The sequence below is a fragment of the Mobula birostris genome, chromosome 9 (assembly GCF_030028105.1).
Source record: "Mobula birostris isolate sMobBir1 chromosome 9, sMobBir1.hap1, whole genome shotgun sequence".
Taxonomy (NCBI): domain Eukaryota; kingdom Metazoa; phylum Chordata; class Chondrichthyes; order Myliobatiformes; family Myliobatidae; genus Mobula; species Mobula birostris.
This window is the reverse complement of record NC_092378.1, coordinates 64,735,275-64,759,987: the sequence shown is the minus strand read 5'-3', so window position 1 is coordinate 64,759,987 and position 24,713 is coordinate 64,735,275. Positions and strand designations below refer to the sequence as shown.

The window sequence follows — 24,713 nt, the reverse complement described above, 5'->3', positions numbered from 1 at the left end:
CCTGCTCCTTGTACTTTAGTGTCTGTATCTTGCATTTGGGTCCATTCCCAACGCCCCCATTGTGACATATTTAAGTGCAATTTGGACGGGGACACAGATGGGAGGGGTATGGTCTGGGTACTAATTGGTGGAAGTCGGCAGAGTAAATGGTTCAACATGGACTGGATGAGCTGAAGGGCCTGTTTCTGTGCTGTAGTGCTGAACGACTCTGACCCTAGAAAGTTAATTGTGCAAATATGTTTTAGTTATAAAAGCAGCTGGGGAACTGCCGACTCTGTCTATATCCCTGCCTAGGTTGGGAGAAACTTTCAATACACATTTCCTTATCAGTGGAAGAAAGAAGAAAAGGAAAAAGAAGACAGAATAAAAGGTACAAGGTTCTGCCAACACAACTGAATTTTCACATCCAAGCCATTGCCACCATCAGTGATCAATTAAGCTCAATTGAAAGGAAGAACAGAGTAACTTGTGTTTGGTTGCAATTAAGGACAAGTTTTTTATCCCCTGGAAAAGTTGGGTGAGAAAGGGACCTCTGTGGATTTAACCTGCAGACTGCTCTGCGAATCTGAGATTGATTTTTACATGGATGGGATGTAACTATACTCCACTCATCATATATTTATCCTGCCTTTACTGGGAGAAGCTGCTGTAGTTTCTGCCATAAAAATGGTGTCTTCAATTCTATAAAGAGACTGATTTTGCTGTAAATTAATTGGTTTGCTGTACAAATGATTGCTCAACATACACCTTGCCTGACACCAATTTTCAACACAAGTTGTCAACACGTTCTTGGTTACAATTGCAAGATTCAATTTATCTGCCACGTGTACTTCAAAACATACAGTGAAATGTGTCGTTTGCAGCCTCCAGAAAGAGAAAGGACAAGGGTAATAGGCGTCAGAGATGTCCTCCTTGGAGTAGCACACAGTCCAGATGGAAACGCACTCAGTGGCCACTTTATTAGGTACAGGTTTCCCTCGCCATCCGAAGGTAGAGCGTTCCTATGAAACGGTTCGTAAGCCGAAATGTCGTAAAGCGAAGAAACAATTAGCATTTATTTATATGGGAAAATTTTGTGAGCATTCGCAGACTCAAAAATAACCTACCAAATCATGCCAAATAACACATAAAACCTAAAATAACAGTAACATATAGTAAAAGCAGGAATGATATGATAAATACACAGCCTATATAAAGTAGAAATACTTTTCCACAATCATTACTGAACTGTTCTCCGTAGTGAAAATCTCACACAAGCGCCGTCGGCAGAAAATCTCACGCAAGCGGTCTCGGCATAAACGCACTCTCCAGTAACCTTTAAGCTATGAAGCTGCCAAATCTACCAAATAACACGTAAAAATACACAGCCTATATAAAGTAGAAATAATGTATGTACAGTTTAGTATCACTTACCGGAATCCGGAAGACAGCACAGAGCACACTGATGATGGTGTGTTAGGCTGAGTCGTCGCAGGTTGGGTGGTGCAGTGGCCCCCACCCTCCGGGCCGCCGACCCGATACATTGCTGCGAAGAACGCAGGGATCCAGCAGTAGCCAGGAGGCACACAGCACATCTTTAAGAAAAAAGTCGAAATAAACATGCTAATTAATTAGGTGCCGCCGACACGTAATTGTCGGCCCAGATCAGAGGCGATGCAATCGGCTACTGCTGCATTCTCCGTGAATCAGTACAGTATCTGTCCAGGGCCCGGGGGTTGGGGTGGTGGGACACGGGGGTGTCATCTCATCGTCGATCAGGGCAGGGAGCTCATCTTCTCCAATGACTGCCTGCCTCAATGTTGAAGATCGAGGTTCGTCGTCTGCTGTGGCTGATGTGGAAAGCTTGCTTGACTGCTGAGCCTCGCACATTTTTCTATCACACAGTTCTGTGTAAGGACTCAAACCATCCTGCAAATATTCCCTAAACCGATGTACCCTTTCAAAATTAAAGTCGTACTTTATCATTGCAGCGAAAATCTCACGCAGTCATTTTCGGTCCGTTCGCTACTGCATTCGGCTTCGATTGTTATCCTTTCCTCTTCCAATTGCATCAGCTCTTCATCTATCAGATCTTGGTCATGTGATGCCAAAGCCTCTTCAACATCATCTTCGTCAGCTTCCACAAGCCAAACTCACTTTGTCCTTACTTCGTTCACCACGATCGAAATGCTTAATTATGTCTAGTTTTACGCTAAGTGTAACACTCTTACGAGCTCTTTTAGGCTTTTCCGACACCATAGAACTCATCTTGCAAACGGCTGCTCGGGGCGCGCGCTGCCTTTTATCGCACGCCGCTTTTTTTTCGTAACAGTGAAAACACCTTCTGAAAGTGAAAACAGGGTACTAATGTAGATCTTTCGTAACAGTGAGGTTTCATAAAGCGAACGTTCGAAAAGCGGGGAACACCTGTACATCTGTACACCTGCTCTGATGCAAATATCTAATCAGCCAATCTTGCAAACATGTTCAACAGGATTCAGTTGTTGTTCACACGAATCATCAGAATGGGGAAGAAATGTGATCTAAGTGACTTTGACCGTGTTGGTGCCAGACAGGGTGATTTGAGTATCTCAGGAACCGCTGATATCCTGGGATTTTCACACACTGAGGTCTCTAGAGTTTACTGAGAATGGTGTTAAAAACTAAAAAAGACATCTAGGGAGCAGCCGTTCTGTGGGCGAAAACATCTTGTTAAATAGAGGTTAGAGGAGAATGGCCAGGCTGGTTTAAACCACCAGAGAGGTGACAGTAAGTCAAAAAAAACCACGCGTTACAAGACTGGTGTGTACTGTCACACAACACATCGAACCCTCAAGTGGATGGGCTGCATCAGCAGAAGATCACAAACGTATTTGTCACTGAGTGATACAATAAGTATCTAGTAAAGTGAACACTGCGCGTACATCTCCTTCCCATCATCATGAGCAACTAAACCTTGGAACTCCCTTGGAGACAGCACAACAGCACTGTGAGAGTATCTGTACCTATGGGAGGACAGCACGTGAAGGTGGTTCCACTCCATTTAGTCAAAGGACAGTTAGGGGCAGTCCCCACCAGCAATGCCTCAATCCACAAACGAATAAAATTCATACCTTCCTCATGGCCAAACTTCCTCCTGCCACCGATACGAGCAGGTTTGTATTTGCTGCTGCTGGCCGCTGTTTTGTGTTGTTTCTTCGCTGTCCGTGCAATGGAACTGATGCGGATATGTTGTGCAGATTCACGGTCTCGGCCACTCAGAAAGTCAGGGTAATCGTCGACCTGGAAGCAGATTTTGTACAAAATGAACCAATCTCTGACACTGGTCTGGAGGTGGGGGCAACGTCACAGCACAGGAACCAGCCCATCTACCAACAACGTCTGTGCCCAGCTCATTAAAACCAACTCTCTCCTGGATGCACACGATCCATCTCCCTCTATGCCCAGCACATACATGTATCGCTCTGAAAGCATGGTAAATGCCAATATTGTATCAGCACCCCAGCAGACTGTTCCGGGCACCCAGCACTCTACGTGTTAAAAAAAACATTTACTTCACAATCTCCTATAAACTTTCTCTCCTCATTTTAAATGCACGCCCTATCGTACTTGACATTTCTATCCTGGGGGAAAAAAGACTCTGTCTACCCTATCCAAACCTCTCAAAAATAATAAATACATTAGTAATGAATATCGAGAACATGAGATGACAAGTCCCTCAAAGTGAGAACATTGTGGGAATATTTCAGTGATGGGTCAAGAGAAGCTTAGTGAAGTTATCCCCTTTGGTTCAAGAGCCGGATGGTCGATCTTTATTAAAGCAATGAAAGACACCCAATTTTTACAAACAAGAACTTCGTCAGGGAGACCTGATACACTCCCTTACATTCCCATGAAGTTCTGTTGGCACTTGACACTAAGTGGCTTCACTCCACTTTTAAACAGGTAGTGATGTGGGGAAGACAACTGTCAGTTCACACACAACAAGCTCCCACTAACGTGATTGTAGCAAGACCAGATAACTTGTACTAGGAGTCAGGTCAAGTCGAGCTCGTTGTACCTGTGCTCAAGGCAATGAAGAATTTAACTGAGTACGTTGGTACATGCAACACGGAACATAATCTACACAAGACGGTGAGAAGGAAAAAACAGTGAGGAATCAATACAAGAATTCCCTTCCCTTTCAGTAGGGATCACTCTCCACGTGACTCCCTTGTCCACTCATCCCTCCCCACTGATCTCCCTCCGGAAATTAGCATTGCAACCAGGACAAGTGTAATGCCTGCTCCTATACCTCCTCCCCCACCACTCCCCAGAGCTCAGATATCTTGCGCCAAAGTCTCTAGGATGGCACTTTAAGCCAAAGTGGCACAGCACGTAGTGGTTAGCATCACGGCCAACTGTAAGATCAGGGTTCAATGCCCACTGCTGCCTGTAAGGAGTTTGTACGTTCTCCCCGTGACGGCGTGGGTTTCCCCCAGGCGCTTTACCCTCCAATATTCCAAAACGTGTGGTTAGGATTAGAAAATTGTGGGCATGATGTACGGGTTAGGGTTAGTGAGTTGTGGGCATGATGTACAGCAGCGGTCCCCAACCACCGGGCCGTGAACCGGTACCGGGCTGCAAAACATGCACTACCGGGCCGCGAGGAAACGATATGATTTGGCGATAGGAGTCAGCTGCACCTTTCCTCATTCCCTGTCACACCCACTGTTGAACTTGAATGCACGCGAGGTCATTACGCACAGTTCATCCATGTCAGCGCGGGAAGGAGATCAACTCCTCGAGCTTGCATATGATGGCGGGCTGAAAAGTCTGTTTGACATAACATCTCTGCCGGCATTCTGGATCAAAGTCAAAGCTAAATATCCTGAGATAGCCACGGAAGCACCGAAAACGTTGCTTCCATTTCCAACATATCTCTGCAATGAATGCAACAAAAACCAAATTGCGGATTAGACTGGACATAAGGAAACCCCTTCGAGTATCGCTGTCTCCCATCACCCCTCGATAGGACCGTCATGTTGCAGGGAAACAAGCCCAGGGCTCCCACTGCTTCAGCAATATTGGTGTGTTGCAATGATTTTATATGTTCATACGGGGAAAATATGTGCTGTGTGTTTAATATCCAAACGTTATTTAAAATTTTATGATGCTATTGACTTACTTATATAACCATATAACAAATACAGCACAGAAACAGGGCATCTCTGCCCTTCTAGTCCGTGCCGAACACTACTCTCATCTAGTCCCACCGACCTGCACTCACCTCATAACCCTGCATTCCTTTCCTGTCCATATACCTATCCAATTTTTCTTTAAATGATAATATCGAACCTGCCTCTACCACTTCTACTGGAAGTTCATCCAACACTTACTTCAAGCTCCCCTGATAATTGACTTATCGCTATAGCCATGCAAGGAAAATATGCGCTGTGTGTTTAACATTAAATTCATTAGATAAACCCTTTTAGAAACGAAATTGAGTGTATTAGCCACTTATCACCGATATTGCGTTCGTGATCAACACCCCACCCCCCCGATAGAATCGCCAAAAACGATTTGTAGAAAAAATCAGCACGTACTGGCATGCACACTGGTGCCCGTACAAGACTTCATGGTCATTGTAGTCTTTCTCGGGGTAAACCCAACGTATTTGACTGCTACTTTTCTTCGTTGGCAACCCTACCCCCCTCTCCCGCCCAGTCGGCCGGTCCGCAAGAATATTGTCAATATAAAACAGGTCCGCAGTGCAAAAAAGGTTGGGGACACCTGATGTACAGGTTAGGATTAGTGACCCATGGGTATGATGTACGGGTTAGGGTTAGTGAGTTGTGGGCATGATGTACGGGTTAGGATTAGTGAGTTGTGGGCATGATGTACGGGTTAGGGTTAGTGAGATGTGGGCATGATGTACGGGTTAGGGTTAGTGAGTCGTGGGCATGATGTACGGGTTAGGGTTAGTGAGTTGTGGGCATGACGTACGGGTTAGAATTAGTGAGTTGTGGGCATGATGTACGGGTTAGGGTTAGTGAGTTGTGGGCATGATGTACGGGTTAGGGTTAGTGAGTTGTGGGCATGATGTACAGGTTAGGGTTAGTGAGTTGTGGGCATGATGTACGGGTTAGGGTTAGTGAGGTGTGGGCATGATGTACGGGTTAGGGTTAGTAAGCTTTGGGCATGATATACGGGTTAGGATTAGTGATCTGTAGGTATGATGTACGGGTTAGGGTTAGACAGTTGTGGGCATGATGTACGGGTTAGGATTAGTGGGTATGACGTACGGGTTAGGGTTAGTGAGGTGTGGGGATGATGTACAGGTTAGGATTAGTGAGTTGTGGGCATGATGTACGGGTTAGGGTTAGTGAGTTGTGGGCATGATGTACGGGTTAGGGTTAGTGAGTTGTGGGCATGATGTACGGGTTAGGGTTAGTGAGTTGTGGGCATGATGTACGGGTTAGGTTTAGTGAGTTGTGGGCATGATGTACGGGTTAGAGTTAGTGAGTTGTGGGCATGATGTACGGGTTAGGGTTAGTGAGTTGTGGGCATGATGAACGGGTTAGGGTTAGTGAGTTGTGGGCATGATGTACGGGTTAGGGTTAGTGTGTTGTGGGCATGATGTACGGGTTAGGGTTAGTGAGTTGTGGGCATGATGTACAGGTTAGGGTTAGTGAGTTGTGGGCATGATGTACGGGTTAGGGTTAGTGAGTTGTGGGCATGATGTACGGGTTAGGATTAGTGAGTTGTGGGCATGATGTACGGGTTAGGATTAGTGAGTTGTGGGCATGATGTACGGGTTAGAGTTAGTGAGTCGTGGGCATGATGTACGGGTTAGGATTAGTGAGTTGTGGGCATGATGTACGGGGTAGGATTAGTGAGTTGTGGGCATGATGTACAACTTAGGATTAGTGAGTTGTGGGCATGATGTATGGTTCAGAGTCAGTGATCCGTGGGTATGATGTACAGGTTAGGATTAGTGAGTTGTGGGTATGACGTACGGGTTAGGATTAGTGAGTTGTGGGTATGATGTACAGGTTGGGGTTAGTGAGTTGTGGGCATGATGTACGGGTTAGGGTTAGTGAGTTGTGGGCATGATGTACGGTTAGGGTTAGTGAGTTGTGGGCATGATGTACGGGTTAGGGTTAGTGAGTTGTGGGCATGATGTACGGGTTAGGGTTAGTGAGTTGTGGGCATGATGTACAGGTTAGGATGAGTGAGTTGTGGGCATGATGTACGGGTTAGGATTAGTGAGTTGTGGGCATGATGTACGGGTTAGGATTAGTGAGTTGTGGGTATGATGTACGGGTTAGGATTAGTGAGTTGTGGGCATGATGTACGGGTTAGGATTAGTGAGTTGTGGGCATGATGTACGGGTTAGGGTTAGTGAGCTGTGGGCATGATGTACAGATTAGGATTAGTGAGTTGTGGGCATGATGTACGGGCTAGGATTAGTGAGTTGTGGGCATGATGTACGGGTTAGAGTTAGTGAGTTGTGGGCATGATGTACGGGTTCGGGTTAGTGAGTTGTGGGCATGATGTACGGGTTCGGGTTAGTGAGTTGTGGGTATGATGTACAGGTTAGGATTAGTGAGTTGTGGGCATGATGTACGGGTTAGGGTTAGTGAGTTGTGGGCATGATGTACAGATTAGGATTAGTGAGTTGTGGGCATGATGTACGGGCTAGGATTAGTGAGTTGTGGGCATGATGTACGGGTTAGAGTTAGTGAGTTGTGGGCATGATGTACGGGTTCGGGTTAGTGAGTTGTGGGCATGATGTACGGGTTCGGGTTAGTGAGTTGTGGGTATGATGTACAGGTTAGGATTAGTGAGTTGTGGGCATGATGTACGGGTTAGGGTTAGTGAGTTGTGGGCATGATGTACGGGTTAGGGTTAGTGAGTTGTGGGCATGATGTACGGGTTAGAGTTAGTGAGTTGTGGGCATGATGTACGGGTTAGGGTTAGTGAGTTGTGGGCATGATGTACGGGTTAGGGTTAGTGAGTTGTGGGCATGATGTACGGGTTAGGATTAGTGAGTTGTGGGCATGCTCTATGGGTTAGGATTAGTGAGTTGTGGGCATGATGTATGGTTCAGAGTCAGTGATCCGTGGGCATGATGTACGGGTTAGGATTAGTGAGTTGTGGGCATGATGTACGGGTTAGGGTTAGTGAGTTGTGGGCATGTTCTATGGGTTAGGATTAGTGAGTTGTGGGCATGATGTATGGTTCAGAGTCAGTGATCCGTGGGTATGATGTACAGGTTAGGATTAGTGACCCATGGGTATGATGTACGGGTTAGGGTTAGTGAGTTGTGGGCATGATGTACGGGTTAGGATTAGTGAGTTGTGGGCATGAAGTACGGGTTAGGGTTAGTGAGTTGTGGGCATGATGTACGGGTTAGGGTTAGTGAGTTGTGGGCATGATGTACGGGTTAGGATTAGTGAGTTCTGGGCATGATGTACGGGTTAGGGTTAGTGAGTTGTGGGCATGATGTACGGGTTAGGGTTAGTGAGTTGTGGGCATGATGTACAAGTTAGGATTAGTCAGTTGTGGGCATGATGTACGGGTTAGGGTTAGTGAGTTGTGGGCATGATGTACAACTTAGGATTAGTGAGTTGTGGGCATGATGTACGGGTTAGGGTTAGTGAGTTGTGGGCATGATGTACAACTTAGGATTAGTGAGTTGTGGGCATGATGTACGGGTTAGGGTTAGTGAGTTGTGGGCATGATGTACGGGTTAGGATTAGTGAGTTGTGGGCATGATGTACGGGTTAGGATTAGTGAGTTGTGGGCATGATGTACGGGTTAGGGTTAGTGAGTTGTGGGCATGATGTACGGGTTAGGGTTAGTGAGTTGTGGGCATGATGTACGGGTTAGGGTTAGTGAGTTGTGCGCATGATGTACGGGTTAGGATTAGTGAGTTGTGGGCATGATGTACGGGTTAGGATTAGTGAGTTGTGGGCATGATGTACGGGTTAGGGTTAGTGAGTTGTGGGCATGTTCTATCGGTTAGGATTAGTGAGTTGTGGGCATGATGTATGGTTCAGAGTCAGTGATCCGTGGGTATGATGTACGGGTCAGGGTTAGTGAGTTGTGGGCATGATGTACGGGTTAGGGTTAGTGAGTTGTGAGCATGACGTACGGGTTAGGATTAGTGAGTTGTGGGCATGATGTACAGGTTAGGATTAGTGAGTTGTGGGCATGATGTACGGGTTAGGGTTAGTGAGTTGTGGGCATGATGTACGGGCTAGGATTAGTGAGTTGTGGGCATGATGTATGGGTTAGGATTAGTGAGTTGTGGGCATGATGTACGGGTTAGGATTAGTGAGTTGTGGGTATGATGTACGGGTTAGGGTTAGTGAGTTGTGGGCATGATGTACGGGTTAGGGTTAGTGAGTTGTGGGCATGATGTACGGGTTAGGGTTAGTGAGTTGTGGGCATGATGTACGGGCTAGGGTTAGTGAGCTGTGGGCATGATGTACGGGTTAGGGTTAGTGAGTTGTGGGCATGATGTACGGGTTAGGGTTAGTGAGTTGTGGGCATGATGTACGGGTTAGGGTTAGTGAGTTGTGGGCATGTTCTATGGGTTAGGATTAGTGAGATGTGGGCATGATGTACGGGTTAGGGTTAGTGAGCTGTGGGCATGATGTACGGGTTAGGGTTAGTGAGTTGTGGGCATGATGTACGGGTTAGGGTTAGTGAGTTGTGGGCATGATGTACGGGTTAGGGTTAGTGAGTTGCGGGCAGGATGTACGGGTTAGGGTTAGTGAGTCGTGGGCATGATGTACGGGTTAGGGTTAGTGAGTTGTGGGCATGACGTACAGGTTAGGATTAGTGAGTCGTGGGCATGATGTACGGGTTAGGGTTAGTGAGTTGTGGGCATGATGTACGGGTTAGGATTAGTGAGTTGTGGGTATGATGTACGGGTTAGGGTCAGTGAGTTGTGGGCATGTTCTATGGGTTAGGATTAGTGTGTTGTGGGCATGATGTACGGGCTAGGGTTAGTGAGCTGTGGGCATGATGTACGGGTTAGGGTTAGTGAGTTGTGGGCATGATGTACGGGTTAGGGTTAGTGAGTTGTGGGCATGATGTACGGGTTAGGGTTAGTGAGTTGCGGGCATGATGTACGGGTTAGGGTTAGTGAGTTGTGGGCATGTTCTGTGGGTTAGGATTAGTGAGTTGTGGGCATGATGTATGGTTCAGAGTCAGTGATCCGTGGGTATGATGTACGGGTTAGGGTTAGTGAGTTGTGGGCATGATGTACAGGTTAGAGTTAGTGAGTTGTGGGCATGATGTACGGGTTAGGGTTAGTGAGTTCTGGGCATTACGTACGGGTTAGGGTTAGTGAGTTGTGGGCATGATGTACGGGTTAGGGTTAGTGAGTTGTGGGTATGATGTACGGGTTAGGATTAGTGTGTTGTGGGCATGATGTACGGGTTAGGATTAGTGAGTTGTGGGCATGATGCACGGGTTAGGGTTAGTGAGTTCTGGGCATGATGTACGGGTTAGGGTTAGTGAGTTGTGGGCATGATGTACGGGTTAGGGTTAGTGACTCGTGGGCATGATGTACGGGTTAGGATTAGTGAGTCGTGGGCATGATGTACGGTTAGGGTTAGTGAGTTGTGGGCATGATGTACGGGTTAGGGTTAGTGAGTTGTGGGCATGATGTACGGGTTAGGGTTAGTGAGTTGTGGGCATGATGTACAGGTTAGGGTTAGTGAGTTGTGGGCATGATGTACGGGTTAGGGTTAGTGAGTTGTGGGCATGATGTACGGGTTAGGATTAGTGAGTTGTGGGCATGATGTACGGTTTAGGATTAGTGAGTTGTGGGCATGATGTACGGGTTAGGATTAGTGACTTGTGGGCATGATGTACAGGTTAGGATTAGTGAGTTGTGGGCATGATGTACGGGTTAGGGTTAGTGAGTTCTGGGCATGATGTACGGGTTCGGGTTAGTGAGTTGTGGGCATGATGTACAGGTTAGGTTTAGTGAGTTGTGGGTATGATGTACAGGTTAGGGCTAGTGAGTTGTGGGCATGATGTACGGGTTAGGGTTAGTGAGTTGAGGGCATGTTCTATGGGTTAGGATTAGTGAGTTGTGGGCATGATGTACGGGTTAGGGTTAGTGAGTTGTGGGCATGTTCTATGGGTTAGGATTAGTGAGTTGTGGGCATGATGTATGGTTCAGAGTCAGTGATCCGTGGGTATGATGTACGGGTTAGGGTTAGTGAGTTGTGGGCATGATGTACGGGTTAGGGTTAGTGAGTTGTGGGCATGATGTACAGGTTAGGGTTAGTGAGTTGTGGGCATGATGTACGGGTTAGGGTTAGTGAGCTGTGGGCATGATGTACGGGTTAGGGTTAGTGAGTTGTGGGCATGATGTACGGGCTAGGGTTAGTGAGCTGTGGACATGATGTACGGGTTAGGATTAGTGATTTGTGGGCATGATGTACGGGTTAGGATTAGTGAGTTGTGGGCATGATGTACGGGTTAGGGTTAGTGAGTTGTGGGCATGATGTACGGGTTAGGATTAGTGAGTTGTGGGCATGATGTAAGGGTTAGGGTTAGTGAGTTGTGGGCATGATGTACGGGTTAGGGTTAGTGAGTTGTGGGCATGATGTACGGGTTAGGTTTAGTGAGTTGTGGGCATGATGTACGGGTTAGGTTTAGTGAGTTGTGGGCATGATGTACGGGTTAGGATTAGTGAGTTGTGGGCATGATGTACGGGTTAGGGTTAGTGAGTTGTGGGCATGATGTACGGGTTAGGATTAGTGAGTTGTGGGCATGATGTACGGGTTAGGGTTAGTGAGTTGTGGGCATGATGTACGGGTTAGGATTAGTGATTTGTGGGCATGATGTACGGGTTAGGGTTAGTGAGTTGTGGGCATGATGTACGGGTTAGGTTTAGTGAGTTGTGGGCATGATGTACGGGTTAGGGTTAGTGAGTTGTGGGCATGATGTACGGGTTAGGATTAGTGAGTTGTGGGCATGATGTACGGGTTACGGATAGTGAGTTGTGGGCATGATGTACGGGTTGGGGTTAGTGAGTTGTGGGCATGATGTACGGGTTAGGGTTAGTGAGTTGTGGGCATGATGTACGGGTTAGGATTAGTGAGTTGTGGGCATGATGTACGGGTTAGGGTTAGTGAGTTGTGGGCATGATGTACAACTTAGGATTAGTGAGTTGTGGGCATGATGTATGGGTTAGGGTTAGTGAGTTGTGGGCATGACGTACGGGTTAGGATTAGTGAGTTGTGGGCATGATGTACAGGTTAGGATTAGTGAGTTGTGGGCATGATGTACGGGTTAGGGTTAGTGAGTTGTGGGCATGACGTACGGGTTAGGATTAGTGAGTTGTGGGCATGATGTACGGGTTAGGATTAGTGAGTTGTGGGCATGATGTACGGGTTAGGGTTAGTGAGTTGTGGGCATGATGTACGGGTTAGGGTTAGTGAGTTGTGGGCATGATGTACGGGTTAGGATTAGTGAGTTGTGGGCATGTTCTATCGGTTAGGATTAGTGAGTTGTGGGCATGATGTATGGTTCAGAGTCAGTGATCCGTGGGCATGATGTACGGGTTAGGATTAGTGAGTTGTGGGCATGATGTACGGGTTAGGGTTAGTGAGTTGTGGGCATGTTCTATGGGTTAGGATTAGTGAGTTGTAGGCATGATGTATGGTTCAGAGTCAGTGATCCGTGGGTATGATGTACAGGTTAGGATTAGTGACCCATGGGTATGATGTACGGGTTAGGGTTAGTGAGTTGTGGGCATGATGTACGGGTTAGGATTAGTGAGTTGTGGGCATGATGTACGGGTTAGGGTTAGTGAGTTGTGGGCATGATGTACGGGTTAGGGTTAGTGAGTTGTGGGCATGATGTACGGGTTAGGATTAGTGAGTTGTGGGCATGTTCTATCGGTTAGGATTAGTGAGTTGTGGGCATGATGTATGGTTCAGAGTCAGTGATCCGTGGGCATGATGTACGGGTTAGGATTAGTGAGTTGTGGGCATGATGTACGGGTTAGGGTTAGTGAGTTGTGGGCATGTTCTATGGGTTAGGATTAGTGAGTTGTAGGCATGATGTATGGTTCAGAGTCAGTGATCCGTGGGTATGATGTACAGGTTAGGATTAGTGACCCATGGGTATGATGTACGGGTTAGGGTTAGTGAGTTGTGGGCATGATGTACGGGTTAGGATTAGTGAGTTGTGGGCATGATGTACGGGTTAGGGTTAGTGAGTTGTGGGCATGATGTACGGGTTAGGGTTAGTGAGTTGTGGGCATGATGTACAAGTTAGGATTAGTGAGTTGTGGGCATGATGTACGGGTTAGGGTTAGTGAGTTGTGGGCATGATGTACGGGTTAGGGTTAGTGAGTTGTGGGCATGATGTACGGGTTAGGATTAGTGAGTTGTGGGCATGATGTACGGGTTAGGGTTAGAGAGTTGTGGGCATGATGTACGGGTTAGGATTAGTGATTTGTGGGCATGATGTACGGGTTAGGGTTAGTGATTTGTGGGCATGATGTACGGTTAGGGTTAGTGAGCTGTGGATATGATGTACGGGTTAGGGTTAGTGAGTTGTGGGCATGATGTACGGGTTAGGGTTAGTGAGTTGTGGGCATGATGTACAGGTTAGGGTTAGTGAGTTGTGGGCATGATGTACGGGTTAGGATTAGTGAGTTGTGGGCATGATGTACGGGTTAGGATTAGTGAGTTGTGGGCATGATGTACGGGTTAGGATTAGTGACCCGTGGGCATGATGTACGGGTTACGGATAGTGAGTTGTGGGCATGATGTACGGGTTGGGGTTAGTGAGTTGTGGGCATGATGTACGGGTTAGGGTTAGTGAGTTGTGGGCATGATGTACGGGTTAGGATTAGTGAGTTGTGGGCATGATGTACGGGATAGGGTTAGTGAGTTGCGGGCATGATGTACGGGTTAGGATTAGTGAGTTGTGGGCATGATGTACGGGTTACGGATAGTGAGTTGTGGGCATGATCTACGGGTTGGGGTTAGTGAGTTGTGGGCATGATGTACGGGTTAGGGTTAGTGAGTTGTGGGCATGATGTATGGGTTAGGGTTAGTGAGTTGTGGGCATGATGTACAAGTTAGGATTAGTGAGTTGTGGGCATGATGTACGGGTTAGGATTAGTGAGTTGTGGGCATGATGTACGGGTTAGGATTAGTGAGTTGTGGGCATGATGTACGGGTTAGGGTTAGTGAGTTGTGGGCATGATGTACAACTTAGGATTAGTGAGTTGTGGGCATGATGTATGGGTTAGGGTTAGTGAGTTGTGGGCATGATGTACGGGTTAGGATTAGTGAGTGGTGGGCATGATGTACGGGTTAGGATTAGTGAGTTGTGGGCATGATGTACGGGTTAGGTTTAGTGAGTCGTGGGCATGATGTACGGGTTAGGGTTAGTGAGTTGTGGGTATGATGTACGGGTTAGGGTTAGTGAGTTGTGGGCATGATGTACGGGTTAGGGTTAGTGAGTTGTGGGCATGTTCTATGGGTTAGGATTAGTGAGTTGTGGGCATGATGTATGGTTCAGAGTCAGTGATCCGTGGGTATGATGTACGGGTTAGGGTTAGTGAGTTGTGGGCATGATGAACGGGTTAGGGTTAGTGAGTTGTGGGCATGACGTACGGGTTAGGATTAGTGAGTTGTGGGCATGATGTACAGGTTAGGGTTAGTGAGTTGTGGGATGACGTACGGGTTAGGATTAGTGAGTTGTGGGCATGATGTACGGGTTAGGATTAGTGAGTTGTGGGCATGATGTACGGGTTAGGGTTAGTGAGTTGTGGGCATGATGTACGGGCTAGGGGTAGCGAGCTGTGGGCATGATGTACGGGTTAGGGTTAGTGAGTTGTGGGCATGATGTACGGGTTAGGGTTAGTGAGTTGTGGGCATGATGTACGGGTTAGGGTTAGTGAGTTGTGGGCATGATGTACGGGTTAGGTTTAGTGAGTCGTGGGCATGATGTACGGGTTAGGGTTAGTGAGTCGTGGGCATGATGTACGGGTTAGGATTAGTGAGTTGTGGGCATGATGTACGGGTTAGGATTAGTGAGTTGTGGGCATGATGTATGGTTCAGAGTCAGTGATCCGTGGGCATGATGTACGGGTTAGGATTAGTGAGTTGTGGGCATGATGTACGGGTTAGGGTTAGTGAGTTGTGGGCATGTTCTATGGGTTAGGATTAGTGAGTTGTAGGCATGATGTATGGTTCAGAGTCAGTGATCCGTGGGTATGATGTACAGGTTAGGATTAGTGACCCATGGGTATGATGTACGGGTTAGGGTTAGTGAGTTGTGGGCATGATGTACGGGTTAGGATTAGTGAGTTGTGGGCATGATGTACGGGTTAGGGTTAGTGAGTTGTGGGCATGATGTACGGGTTAGGGTTAGTGAGTTGTGGGCATGATGTACGGGTTAGGATTAGTGAGTTGTGGGCATGATGTACGGGTTAGGGTTAGAGAGTTGTGGGCATGATGTACAAGTTAGGATTAGTGAGTTGTGGGCATGATGTACGGGTTAGGATTAGTGAGTTGTGGGCATGATGTACGGGTTAGGGTTAGTGAGTTGTGGGCATGATGTACAACTTAGGATTAGTGAGTTGTGGGCATGATGTATGGGTTAGGGTTAGTGAGTTGTGGGCATGATGTACGGGTTAGGATTAGTGAGTTGTGGGCATGATGTACGGGTTAGGATTAGTGAGTTGTGGGCATGTTCTATGGGTTAGGATTAGTGAGTTGTGGGCATGATGTATGGTTCAGAGTCAGTGATCCGTGGGTATGATGTACGGGTTAGGGTTAGTGAGTTGTGGGCATGATGTACGGGTTAGGGTTAGTGAGTTGTGGGCATGACGTACAGGTTAGGATTAGTGAGTTGTGGGCATGATGTACAGGTTAGGATTAGTGAGTTGTGGGCATGATGTACGGGTTAGGGTTAGTGAGTTGTGGGCATGACGTACGGGTTAGGATTAGTGAGTTGTGGGCATGATGTACGGGTTAGGATTAGTGAGTTGTGGGCATGATGTACAGGATAGGATTAGTGAGTTGTGGGCATGATGTACGGGTTAGGGTTAGTCAGTTGTGGGCATGATGTACGGGCTAGGGTTAGTGAGTTGTGGGCATGATGTACGGGTTGGGGTTAGTGAGTTGTGGGCATGATGTACGGGTTAGGGTTAGTGAGTTGTGGGCATGATGTACGGGTTAGGGTTAGTGAGTCGTGGGCATGATGTACGGGTTAGGATTAGTGAGTTGTGGGCATGATGTACGGGTTAGGATTAGTGAGTTGTGGGCATGTTCTATGGGTTAGGATTAGTGAGTTGTGGGCATGATGTATGGTTCAGAGTCAGTGATCCGTGGGTATGATGTACGGGTTAGGATTAGTGAGTTGTGGGCATGATGTACGGGTTAGGGTTTGTGAGTTGTGGGCATGTTCTATGGGTTAGGATTAGTGAGTTGTGGGCATGATGTATGGTTCAGAGTCAGTGATCCGTGGGTATGATGTACAGGTTAGGATTAGTAACCCATGGGTATGATGTACAGGTTAGGGTTAGTGAGTTGTGGGCATGATGTACGGGTTAGGATTAGTGAGTTGTGGGCATGATGTACGGGTTAGGGTTAGTGAGTTGTGGGCATGATGTACGGGTTAGGATTGGTGAGTTGTGGGCATGATGTACGGGTTAGGATTAGTGAGTTGTGGGCATGATGTACAGGTTAGGATTGGTGAGTTGTGGGCATGATGTACGGGTTAGGATTAGTGAGTTGTGGGCATGATGTACGGGTTAGGGTTAGTGAGTTGTGGGCATGATGTACGGGTTAGGATTAGTGAGTTGTGGGCATGATGTACGGGTTAGTGTTAGTGAGTTGTGGGCATGATGTACGGGTTAGAGTTAGTGAGTTGTGGGCATGATGTACAACTTAGGATTAGTGAGTTGTGGGCATGATGTATGGGTTAGAGTTAGTGAGTTGTGGGCATGATGTACGGGTTAGGATTAGTGAGTTGTGGGCATGATGTACGGGTTAGGTTTAGTGAGTCGTGGGCATGATGTACGGGTTAGGGTTAGTGAGTTGTGGGCATCATGTATGGTTCAGAGTCAGTGATCCGTGGGTATGATGTACGGGTTAGGGTAAGTGAGTTGTGGGCATGACGTACGGGTTAGGATTAGTGAGTTGTGGGCATGATGTACAGGTTAGGATTAGTGAGTTGTGGGCATGATGTACGGGTTAGGGTTAGTGAGTTGTGGGCATGATGTACGGGTTAGGATTAGTGAGTTGTGGGCATGATGTACAGGATAGGATTAGTGAGTTGTGGGCATGATGTACGGGTTAGGGTTAGTGAGTTGTGGGCATGATGTACGGGTTAGGATTAGTGAGTTGTGGGCATGTTCTATGGGTTAGGATTAGTGAGTTGTGGGCATGATGTATGGTTCAGAGTCAGTGATCCGTGGGCATGATGTACGGGTTAGGATTAGTGAGTTGTGGGCATGATGTACGGGTTAGGGTTAGTGAGTTGTGGGCATGATGTACGGGTTGGGGTTAGTGAGTTGTGGGCATGATGTACGGGTTAGTGTTAGTGAGTTGTGGGCATGATGTACAACTTAGGATTAGTGAGTTGTGGGCACGATGTACGGGTTAGGGTTAGTGAGTTGTGGGCATGATGTACGGGTTAGGATTAGTGAGTTGTGGGCATGATGTACGGGTTAGGTTTAGTGAGTCGTGGGCATGATGTACGGGTTAGGGTTAGTGAGTTGTGGGCATGATGTATGGTTCAGAGTCAGTGATCCGTGGGTATGATCTACGGGTTAGGGTTAGTGAGTTGTGGGCATGATGTACGGGTTAGGGTTAGTGAGTTGTGGGCATGACGTACGGGTTAGGATTAGTGAGTTGTGGGCATGATGTACAGGTTAGGATTAGTGAGTTGTGGGCATGATGTACGGGTTAGGGTTAGTGAGTTGTGGGCATGACGTACGGGTTAGGATTAGTGAGTTGTGGGCATGATGTACGGGTTAGGATAAGTGAGTTGTGGGCATGATGTACGGGTTAGGGTTAGTGAGTTGTGGGCATGATGTACGGGCTAGGGTTAGTGAGCTGTGGACATGATGTACGAGTTAGGGTTAGTGAGTTGTGGGCATGATGTACGGGTCAGCGTTAGTGAGTTGTGGGCATGATGTACGGGTTAGGGTTAGTGAGTTGTGGGCATGATGTATGGTTCAGAGTCAGTGATCCGTGGGTATGATGTACGGGTTAGGGTTAGTGAGTTGTGGGCATGACGTACGGGTTAGGATTAGTGAGTTGTGGGCATGATGTACAGGTTAGGATTAGTGAGTTGTGGGCATGATGTACGGGTTAGGGTTAGTGAGTTGTGGGCATGACGTACGGGTTAGGATTAGTGAGTTGTGGGCATGATGTACGGGTTAGGGTTAGTGAGTTGTGGGCATGACGTACGGGTTAGGATTAGTCAGTTGTGCGCATGATGTACGGGTTAGGATTAGTGAGTTGTGGGCATGATGTACGGGTTAGGGTTAGTGAGTTGTGGGCATGATGTACGGGTTAGGGTTAGTGAGTTGTGGGCATGATGTACGGGTTAGGATTAGTGAGTTGTGGGCATGATGTACGGGTTAGGATTAGTGACCCATGGGTATGATGTACGGGTTAGGGTTAGTGAGTTGTGGGCATGATGTACAGGTTAGGGTTAGTGAGTTGTGGGTATGATGTACGGTTAGGGTTAGTGAGTTGTGGGCATGATGTACGGGTTAGGATTAGTGAGTTGTGGGCATGTTCTATGGGTTAGGATTAGTGAGTTGTGGGCATGATGTATGGTTCAGAGTCAGTGATCCGTGGGCATGATGTACGGGTTAGGGTTTGTGAGTTGTGGGCATGTTCTATGGGTTAGGATTAGTGAGTTGTGGGCATGATGTATGGTTCAGAGTCAGTGATCCGTGGGTATGATGTACAGGTTAGGATTAGTGACCCATGGGTATGATGTACGGGTTAGGGTTAGTGAGTTGCGGGCATGATGTACGGGTTAGGATTAGTGAGTTGTGGGCATGATGTACGGGATAGGATTAGTGAGTTGTGGGCATGATGTACGGGTTAGGGTTACTGAGTCGTGGGCATGATGTACGGGTTAGGGTTAGTGAGTTGTGGGCATGATGTACGGGTTAGGATTAGTGAGTTGTGGGTATGATGTACGGGTTAGGGTTAGTGAGTTGTGGGCATGATGTACGGGTTAGGATTAGTGAGTTGTGGGCATGATGTACGGGTTAGGGTTAGTGAGTTGTGGGCATGATGTACGGGTTCGGGTTAGTGAGTTGTGGGCATGATGTACGGGTTAGGATTAGTGAGTTGTGGGCATGATGTACGGGTTAGGTTTAGTGAGTCGTGGGCATGATGTACGGGTTAGGGTTAGTGAGTTGTGGGCATGATGTACGGGTTAGGGTTAGTGAGTTGTGGGCATGATGTACAACTTAGGATAAGTGAGTTGTGGGCATGATGTATGGGTTAGGGTTAGTGAGTTGTGGGCATGATGTACGGGTTAGGATTAGTGAGTGGTGGGCATGATGTATGGGTTAGGATTAGTGAGTGGTGGGCATGATGTACGGGTTAGGTTTAGTGAGTCGTGGGCATGATGTACGGGTTAGGGTTAGTGAGTTGTGGGCATGTTCTATGGGTTAGGATTAGTGAGTTGTGGGCATGATGTATGGTTCAGAGTCAGTGATCCGTGGGTATGATGTACGGGTTAGGGTTAGTGAGTTGTGGGCATGATGAACGGGTTAGGGTTAGTGAGTTGTGGGCATGACGTACGGGTTAGGATTAGTGAGTTGTGGGCATGATGTACAGGTTAGGATTAGTGAGTTGTGGGCATGATGTACGGGTTAGGGTTAGTGAGTTGTGGGCATGACGTACGGGTTAGGATTAGTGAGTTGTGGGCATGATGTACGGGTTAGGATTAGTGAGTTGTGGGCATGATGTACGGGTTAGGGTTAGTGAGCTGTCGGCATGATGTACGGGTTAGGATTAGTGAGTTGTGGGCATGATGTACGGGTTAGGGTTAGTGAGCTGTCGGCATGATGTACGGGCTCGGGGTAGTGAGCAGTGGGCATGATGTACGGGTTACGGTTAGTGAGATGTGGGCATGATGTACGGGTTAGGGTTAGTGAGTTGTGGGCATGATGTACGGGTTAGGGTTAGTGAGTTGTGGGTATGATGTACAGGTTAGGGTTAGTGAGTTGTGGGCATGATGTACGGGTTAGGGTTAGTGAGTTGTGGGCATGATGTACGGGTTAGGGTTAGTGAGTCGTGGGCATGATGTACAGGATAGGATTAGTGACCCATGGGTATGATGTACGGGTTAGGGTTAGTGAGTTGTGGGCATGATGTACGGGTTAGGATTAGTGAGTTGTGGGCATGATGTACGGGTTAGGGTTCGTGAGTTGTGGGCATGATGTACGGGTTAGGGTTAGTGAGTTGTGGGCATGATGTACAAGTTAGGATTAGTGAGTTGTGGGCATGATGTACGGGTTAGGATTAGTGAGTTGTGGGCATGATGTACGGGTTAGGGTTAGTGAGTTGTGGGCATGATGTACAACTTAGGATTAGTGAGTTGTGGGCATGATGTATGGGTTAGGGTTAGTGAGTTGTGGGCATGATGTACGGGTTAGGATTAGTGAGTTGTGGGCATGATGTACGGGTTAGGATTAGTGAGTTGTGGGCATGATGTACGGGTTAGGTTTAGTGAGTCGTGGGCATGATGTACGGGTTAGGGTTAGTGAGTTGTGGGCATGTTCTATGGGTTAGGATTAGTGAGTTGTGGGCATGATGTATGGTTCAGAGTCAGTGATCCGTGGGTATGATGTACGGGTTAGGGTTAGTGAGTTGTGGGCATGATGTACGGGTTAGGGTTAGTGAGTTGTGGGCATGACGTACGGGTTAGGATTAGTGAGTTGTGGGCATGATGTACAGGTTAGGGTTAGTGAGTTGTGGGCATGATGTACGGGTTAGGGTTAGTGAGTTGTGGGCATGATGTACGGGTTAGGGTTAGTGAGTTGTGGGCATGATGTACGGGTTAGGATTAGTGAGTTGTGGGCATGATGTACAGGTTAGGATTAGTGAGTTGTGGGCATGATGTACGGGTTAGGGTTAGTGAGTTGTGGGCATGATGTACGGGTTAGGGTTAGTGAGTTGAGGGCATGACGTACGGGTTAGGATTAGTGAGTTGTGGGCATGATGTACGGGTTAGGATTAGTGAGTTGTGGGCATGATGTACAGGATAGGATTAGTGAGTTGTGGGCATGATGTACGGGTTAGGGTTAGTGAGTTGTGGGCATGATGTACGGGCTAGGGTTAGTGAGTCGTGGGCATGATGTACGGGTTAGGATTAGTGAGTTGTGGGCATGATGTACGGGTTAGGATTAGTGAGTTGTGGGCATGTTCTATGGGTTAGGATTAGTGAGTTGTGGGCATGATGTATGGTTCAGAGTCAGTGATCCGTGGGCATGATGTACGGGTTAGGGTTAGTGAGTTGTGGGCATGATGTACGGGTTAGGATTAGTGAGTTGTGGGCATGATGTACGGGTTAGGGTTAGTGAGTTGTGGGCATGATGTACGGGTTAGGATTAGTGAGTTGTGGGCATGATGTACGGGTTAGGGTTTGTGAGTTTTGGCATGTTCTATGGGTTAGGATTAGTGAGTTGTGGGCATGATGTATGCTTCAGAGTCAGTGATCCGTGGGTATGATGTACAGGTTAGGATTAGTGACCCATGGGTATGATGTACGGGTTAGGGTTAGTGAGTTGTGGGCATGATGTACGGGTTAGGATTAGTGAGTTGTGGGCATGATGTACGGGTTAGGGTTAGTGAGTTGTGGGCATGATGTACGGGTTAGGGTTAGTGAGTTGTGCGCATGATGTACGGGTTAGGATTAGTGAGTTGTGGGCATGATGTACGGGTTAGGGTTAGTGAGTCGTGGGCATGATGTACGGGTTAGGGTTAGTGAGTTGTGGGCATGATGTATGGTTCAGAGTCAGTGATCCGTGGGTATGATGTACGGGTTAGGGTTAGTGAGTTGTGGGCATGACGTACGGGTTAGGATTAGTGAGTTGTGGGCATGATGTACAGGTTAGGATTAGTGAGTTGTGGGCATGATGTACGGGTTAGCGTTAGTGAGTTGTGGGCATGACGTACGGGTTAGGATTAGTGAGTTGTGGGCATGATGTACGGGTTAGGATTAGTGAGTTGTGGGCATGATGTACAGGATAGGATTAGTGAGTTGTGGGCATGATGTACGGGTTAGGGTTAGTGAGTTGTGGGCATGATGTACGGGCTAGGGTTAGTGAGCTGTGGGCATGATGTACGGGTTAGGGTTAGTGAGTTGTGGGCATGATGTACGGGTTAGGGTTAGTGAGTCGTGGGCATGATGTACGGGTTAGGATTAGTGAGTTGTGGGCATGATGTACGGGTTAGGATTAGTGAGTTGTGGGCATGTTCTATGGGTTAGGATTAGTGAGTTGTGGGCATGATGTATGGTTCAGAGTCAGTGATCCGTGGGCATGATGTACGGGTTAGGGTTAGTGAGTTGTGGGCATGATGTACGGGTTAGGGTTAGTGACCCATGGGTATGATGTACGGGTTAGGGTTAGTGAGTTGTGGGCATGATGTACGGGTTAGGGTTAGTGAGTTGTGGGCATGATGTACGGGTTAGGGTTAGTGAGTTGTGGGCATGATGTACAGGTTAGGATTAGTGACCCATGGGTATGATGTACGGGTTAGGGTTAGTGAGTTGTGGGCATGATGTACGGGTTAGGATTAGTGAGTTGTGGGTATGATGTACGGGTTAGGATTAGTGAGTTGTGGGCATGATGTACGGGTTAGGATTAGTGAGTTGTGGGCATGATGTACAACTTAGGATTAGTGAGTTGTGGGCATGATGTACGGGTTAGGTTTAGTGAGTCGTGGGCATGATGTACGGGTTAGGGTTAGTGAGTTGTGGGCATGATGTATGGTTCAGAGTCAGTGATCCGTGGGTATGATGTACGGGTTAGGGTTAGTGAGTTGTGGGCATGATGTACGGGTTAGGGTTAGTGAGTTGTGGGCATGACGTACGGGTTAGGATTAGTGAGTTGTGGGCATGATGTACAGGTTAGGATTAGTGAGTTGTGGGCATGATGTACGGGTTAGTGTTAGTGAGTTGTGGGCATGACGTACGGGTTAGGATTAGTGAGTTGTGGGCATGATGTACGGGTTAGGATTAGTGAGTTGTGGGCATGATGTACGGGTTAGGGTTAGTGAGTTGTGGGCATGATGTACGGGCTAGGGTTAGTGAGCTGTGGGCATGATGTACGGGTTAGGGTTAGTGAGTTGTGGGCATGATGTACGGGTTAGGGTTAGTGAGTTGTGGGCATGATGTACGGGTTAGGGTTAGTGAGTTGTGGGTATGATGTACGGGTTAGGGTTAGTGATTTGCGGGCATGATGTACGGGTTAGGGTTAGTGAGTTGTGGGCATGATGTACGGGTTAGGGTTAGTGAGTTGTGGGCATGATGTACGGGTTAGGATTAGTGAGTTGTGGGCATGATGTACGGGTTAGGGTTAGTGAGTTTTGGGCATGATGTATGGTTCAGAGTCAGTGATCGGTGGGCATGATGTACAGGTTAGGTTTAGTGAGTTGTGGGCATGATGTACGGGTTAGGGTTAGTGAGTTGTGGGCATGATGTATGGGTTAGGGTTAGTGAGTTGTGGGCATGATGTACGGGTTAGGGTTAGTGAGTTGTGGGCAAGATGTACGGGTTAGGGTTAGTGAGTTGTGGGCATGATGTACGGGTTAGGGTTAGTGAGTTGTGGGCATGATGTACGGGTTAGGATTAGTGAGTTGTGGGCATGATGTACGGTTTAGGATTAGTGAGTTGTGGGCATGATGTACGGGTTAGGATTTGTGAGTTGTGGGCATGATGTACGGGTAAGGATTAGTGAGTTGTGGGCATGATGTACGGGTTAGGATTAGTGAGTTGTGGGCATGATGTATGGTTCAGAGTCAGTGATTCGTGGGCATGATGTACGGTTAGGGTTAGTGAGTTGTGGGTATGATGTACGGGTTAGGGTTAGTGAGTTGTGGGCATGATGTACAGGTTAGGGTTAGTGAGCTGTGGGCATGATGTACGGGTTAGGGTTAGTGAGTTGTGGGCATGATGTACGGGTTAGGGTTAGTGAGTTGTGGGCATGTTCTATGGGTTAGGATTAGTGAGTTGTGGGCATGATGTATGGTTCAGAGTCAGTGATCCGTGGGTATGATGTACGGGTTAGGGTTAGTGAGTTGTGGGCATGATGTACGGGTTAGGATTAGTGAGTTGTGGGTATGATGTACGGGTTAGGGTTAGTGAGTTGTGGGTATGATGTACGGGTTAGGGTTAGTGAGTTGTGGGCATGATGTACGGTTAGGGTTAGTGAGTTGTGGGTATGATGTACGGGTTAGGGTTAGTGAGTTGTGGGCATGATGTACGGTTAGGGTCAGTGACCCATGGGCATGATGTACGGGTTAGGGTTAGTGAGTTGTTGGCATGATGTACGGGTTAGGGTTAGTGAGTTGTGGGCATGATGTACAGGTTAGGTTTAGTGAGTTGTGGGCATGATGTACGGGTTAGGGTTAGTGAGTTGTGGGCATGATGTACAGGTTAGGGTTAGTGAGTTGTGGGCATGATGTTCGGGTTAGGGTTAGTGAGTTGTGGGCATGATG

The 24,713-nt window shown here is 47.6% G+C and overlaps 1 protein-coding gene across 4 annotated transcripts in view; it reads right to left on the bottom strand.

Annotated features, from left to right (window-relative positions):
• The window catches only part of c9h12orf56 (chromosome 9 C12orf56 homolog), a 276,453-nt gene that overhangs the window by 72,958 nt on the left and 178,782 nt on the right, over positions 1-24,713 (bottom strand). For all 4 annotated transcript variants that reach the window (XM_072269446.1, XM_072269448.1, XM_072269447.1 and 1 more), the window contains exon 2: positions 3,093-3,261. In XM_072269446.1, the coding sequence (XP_072125547.1) occupies positions 3,093-3,261 (169 nt within the window). The remainder of the gene's footprint in view (positions 1-3,092; positions 3,262-24,713) is intronic.